The 5,633-nt window shown below is 33.3% G+C and overlaps 1 protein-coding gene across 1 annotated transcript; it reads right to left on the bottom strand.

The window, feature by feature from the left end:
* Window positions 1–4,147: 4,147 nt before the first annotated feature.
* LOC124457150 lies at window positions 4,148–4,771 on the bottom strand. The gene has a single exon (XM_047007437.1). It carries the CDS (start codon window positions 4,769–4,771, stop codon window positions 4,148–4,150), a length of 624 nt encoding a protein of 207 aa, XP_046863393.1.
* Window positions 4,772–5,633: the final 862 nt, after the last annotated feature.

Consider the following 5,633-nt stretch of genomic DNA (forward strand, 5'->3'; position numbering starts at 1 on the left):
GATATCATATGCAATGCCTTCTTGATATGTTGTCTCCGTCTTCTCTTACTTTTCAATTGTTTCATGTCCTCACTGCCGTTTTTATAAGCATCAGTGCGCTTATGTAAACAAACTTTTCTTTCTACCTGCGAATTGGGAATGTCTTAAATTTTGCTAATGGCCTTTTATTAAAAAATACGTGTCGCAAGTTACCACTCAAACGCGGAAATGAAAAAGTAAAACATACGTGTGTTATTGTTGATAAGTTTTATTTCGTTTGTGAGACATCATTTTAGAACTTTTGTTGATGACTATGCATAAGCTTTATAGAAGGATATTATGTAGCAAATGTCTTTCGTTTCGTTTATGCGACATCATTTAGGGTATAAATCTGACATATCCTTATCAAAATTCTAAATAAACTATCTGAATGAAAAACTGCTGATGTTGTAATCATATGACACTTATTCTTAAAATAGTTTCTTAAAGAACACGAAAACAACACCTAAATTTTACTTGCTTACTTATGTAGAAAAAGCAAAAACCGTGTTCACTACGACCATTTATAACATAGAATGACAAAGTCATGTGATACACAATATCAATTTTCGTAATTGCTGTTCACAATTGTAAAAGTTCCTCAAACTATGATGCCATAAATGTATAAAAATTAAGAATTGTCATCCTTCTTATTTCACGTAAAATTTCCACATTTGCATAAGGTTTTTTTTTGAAATTTCCTAAATGAACTCTTAAATTTAAGACGTGCTGGTAGAGATGGGATTCGATCCCATGCCACTTTGATGACTGGCACTTACAACCAGTGCCTTAAACCACTAGTTTGGGGAAAACAATTATGTCAATTATACAGAAACTTTTTGTCAAGCGCCAACACAATATGACACCAAACGCTGTTATTTCGCTCGTCGATTGCTTCAATTTCATTGTATCGTCCTCTATCTTATATGGCCATTTGTTAAACTGATCAGCTGTCGCTTCGGAAGTTAAAGGAGCGATTTCTTCTGGTGTGATTTCCTCGCCAAATAACGATTTGAACAGCCCATTCGTTTGCATCAAAGCCGTAAATTTTGTACTCCATGCTGTATAATATTCAGCATTTGCCACTTAGTTGTTTGACCGTCCATCTTCAGGAACCTGGGTACATAATATGTTAGTTTCTGATGGCATTTTTACGTTAATTGAAGAAGGAAAAGTTATCTTTGATTAGTGCCAATGCAACATGGTTGTAGTAGAGCACAATAATAACTATATAATGACACGATCGTTTATAATACGTCCTGATCTCGTGACATCCAGCTAACATCATCCCGTGTCCTTAGGCATCAACAATAACAATAATTTTAGCTCCTAAATTTACAAATATATATCAAAAAATGAAAAATTTGTTTTAAATATTCTTTCTCTCTTATATCCTTCATTTGGGCTTGATGGATATACTTAGATATGTATCAGAAACTATGTAAAAACTTTTATATCCAAAAGGCAACAAATTTCCAAGTTAAATCTTTATAAGTTACTGACTACACAGTTGTTATTTCAGGGCCTTGCAATGAAATCAACTATATATGTTGCAACTGAACCGTTTGGTAGTTAGCAATTCTTGAATGTTTTACTGGTCCTCTGCATTTGTCTGCTATGATTTGCATTATAGTTTATATTTATAGCTGTCGTTTTCGGGAACCATCTACACTTGCTAAACTAAGCATCACTGGAAATAATGGATATTTCAAGGTGCATTTAAAATTTAGCAATCTTCCTGTCTTGGCACGAAAAGCAAAGATCTTCTTCAAAATACCACTTATCGCTTTATGATTGCATTACCTCTCAGTAAAATAAAGTATATGAATCCACAACCAGGAGATTAAGAGTTTATGCTCTACCGACTGAGCTAGCCAAGCTTGCTAAAGTGATGACATTCAAATAGTGAAGACTCGTATGTACAAATTTGAACGAGAACTAAGTCATTAAATGAAAACATGAAATTTAATGCAGTGACTTCATTTGTGACCTCTGCACATAATTCCCTGACATCGTATGGTTCTGAGAACTGGCAGTGTTATGTCATCTATACAATCCCAGCATTGGTTAAGTGAAGCACCTCTGATGTGGAGTGCATGTGAGAAGAGCTCAGTGTTCATCAAATAAATGCTGTACTACAACCCAGTCTCTCCGATATAGGAATCCGACTGCCAAGATTCCTATATCGGAGAGACTGGCAGGAACATAAATATAAGACTTAACGAACACAAACGAGCTATAAAGAAACAGGACAAAACCAATGACATCACGGACTGACAAACCACAACATTGACTGGGACTCGGGATAATGTATTACTTACAGCACTGACTATGGACAACGACTTTCATTACAAAGTTAATAGGTTAACTTAGAAGAAAAACCCCTGATCAGATCACAACAACTACCACCATCTTAAAAAGGACCCATTCACAATACAAAAAAAACAAGCAACTAACACTATTTCTACTAATGTTGTCGAAACGTCAGTCTACATCAATACCGACAGTCATTCTCAGGACTCTACTAACCTGGACGATCTACACCAACAAACATATAAAAGATATCATATTGTCATATAAATTTTCAATGAATACAGTAAGAGATATCAGAGACACTCATATATGTTAATAAGAAACACTTATATGTGCCAAAGCATCTTAACTTTTTTTATACTATTCATGTTAAATTGCTATGTTGTTAAGTAAAGACACTACAGGACAGTTTCAACATTATTTGGAATCAGGTATCAATTCATTTTTTCCGAAATTTAGCATTCACTCCCTCTCAGATTATAATAGTGTCATAAAAAACGTAAATATAATTTAAGAACAAACGTCTGAAAGACGAAGTGCAGGATAGTTTGCTTTGGATATGAACAGAAAAAAGCTAGGTGATGTACAAAGTTATACAGGATTGATGTTATTGCAGTTGCTAAAAAAAAGTGAAAAACCCAAAGTATCCTGCTGGAACAGTGGAGACCATGGTATAGTGTGCACAATTCAGTGTCCCTTCTCTATAATCATTATTCTTTGATATTACTTATTATTTTGCATTCGTAAATAGATATGAAATATTGAGTTTCTACACGATAAAAATTTAAAAATTTTCAAATAATTTCTATTTAATTGATGGAAGATAAACTATGTCAAATAAATTGTATTTAAAAACCTCAAAATCATTGATTTTCAGTAAAATACCTCTCAGCTCGTAGTTTCATCGTGCTCAACATTCAATCTTCGTACACGCTTGCGCAGAATATAAAAAGAACAACTCCGACTGGGGGATTGCTCATACAATGACATTGGTTATTCAAGCTTAGTTTCTAATACTGACCTAATAAAGTTATGTAAGCATAGAATAATTATTTTACAGAATGCTCTTTCAAAAATTACGTAGGCAATTACTCCAGCCGTTTAATTAGGATTTGTCACTTGTTTCGAACATTTAAATTTACATGACGTCATTTATGAACAGCGAACTCTAGAACATTTTGGCTTAAGAATCTCTTTGTATTATCTAAAGGTTCGGAAGAGAAAGCGACTCTAACGACATACTCCACCAATATTGTCAACCTTTGTGTGCAGCACAACCTGTGGAGGGCAAAAACATCTAATTTTTCGCACAAGAGACCCTTCTGTATAATCGTTTTCTATGCGATTCTATGCGTGCAAGTATAAGATCTATGGTTATTTTCCTCTGTGAAAAAGTCCAACTGATGATGTCAAAGATTTTTTGAAATTATTAAAACATGATTTTTGACAGGTACAATTCGCTAAAGAAAAAAACAAAAAACACAAAGCTAATTAATCAATTTATCAGAAGAAGCTTATTGGTCAGACAAACTTTTGTGTTTGACTTGCGAGGCAAAGTAACTGTTCGATCGTTTACTTCAATTTTTTTCAAAATTCGTCTGTTCTTCTATCCCTATAATTTATTAAATAATTATGTCTACAGTAAACTTACACTGGCAAAATAGAATTCTAATTTCTAATAATACGATTGACTAAATATTTTAAATAATGCCTGTCTCTTCTATAAATAGCTGTAGTTACTTGAAATTTTATGTCAACAACGACCATTTTAATTTTTTTACAATTTGCTTAACTTAAAAGTCGTACATTGTACTTATCAGTTCGAATTTATGTGTTCACCAAACCATAATTGTGTTGTGGCATTATCTGATGACGCACAACGATGTGTAGTTACATAGCAAACATAATATCCAAAATTATCTTCTCCTCTATAACCATCACTATTGCTACAGCCTGATGATTGGAAATTCTTCAGATTGCATATATATTTAACATGGGTATTGTCTGTATGAAAAATATGTTCGTCATCTTGCCAGAAAGGAATGCTGCAATTTGTACAGTTGTAGCCTTTGATATCGATAAAACTGACATTTAGGCAAACGGCAGCGTTATTTTTCTGTTCCAAAATTGGTACTTTTTCATGGGTTGCAACAACCAAATCTGTTTTATTCCAGTCTTTGTCACCGTATGAGCACGTGATACGCCATAACGTGTTTCCGCCTTCTTTTATACTCATCATTGCATCAAATGAAAGTCTGTGATCTTCCCATGTTTCATTTGTTTCATTTCGAGGAAAGTTTTTTGTAAAATGGTTCATATTCATATCGAGCACGTAATTTAAAGCTGTATAACATAACCAATGTCCAAACATGCGCAGAATCAAACTGACAGCAAACTTTAACCATTTTACTTTCATTTGCAAAAATTTGATACCAACCATTTGAACGACCAAGAAAATTTTGACAAGACTTTGCTTTCTTTTCACAACGTTTACCTACAAATCCTTCTTCACATTCGCAAAGGCGCGGACTTCACTCGAACTTGAGGTTGATAGTTGACATTTTCCGTTGCTATTTCAGTAATTTGATGGAAAACAGCAATCTATTTTCACATGACATGTGCCGTGAGGGTAGCTTAAATTATCCTAAAAAGACAGAAAACGTATACATGTTATGATTTTGCAGATATAGGTTACCATTTTAGTATTTATGTACCTTAACGGGACAATGAGATGCAAACAACTGTATTTACAATTTGTACGTGTATACTTAAATGCATAAAGAAAAAAATATAATTTTAACGACGTTCACGACTTATTTATATAATCACTTTGAGAGGCGGATATATTGGGCACTAAAAAATTATTGCAGCGCAATTTAGACTCTATTTACATTCCTACGCACGTAATAAACAAGTTCATTGGTTAATGAATCACTTTGCTTTTGCTAATGATGAATGGAAAGAAGCAGCAATTTCTCCACCTTAATACTATATTGTCTACAATTGTTGATGTATATACTTAACAACACGCAGTTCCATGACAACAATGCTACACATATTTTCTAATAAAAAAAGGAAGATTAGCTCATGTCATAATTTGAGAGGCAGTGTAGGAAATTCTTGATAAATTCAAAGCTTTTGCAATCCTTAAAAAATTTTTCAATTGAAGATCGGGCTATAATTTTGCTCACAGCATTTTAAATAAGTTGTTTCTAAGATTGCAATGCTCACAGTTGTTTTTTCTAAACTTAGTTTCTAGTAATTGATTTGGATGCTAGTCTTTACAGCCCTACAGCAAAAAA

The sequence above is a fragment of the Xenia sp. Carnegie-2017 genome, unplaced genomic scaffold (assembly GCF_021976095.1).
Source record: "Xenia sp. Carnegie-2017 unplaced genomic scaffold, XeniaSp_v1 HiC_scaffold_6, whole genome shotgun sequence".
Lineage (NCBI taxonomy): Eukaryota > Metazoa > Cnidaria > Anthozoa > Malacalcyonacea > Xeniidae > Xenia > Xenia sp. Carnegie-2017.

Bases quoted from the DNA above. Each gene is read 5' to 3' on its own strand.
- LOC124457150 (XM_047007437.1), bottom strand. From the start codon at position 4,771: ATGGTTGGTATCAAATTTTTGCAAATGAAAGTAAAATGGTTAAAGTTT.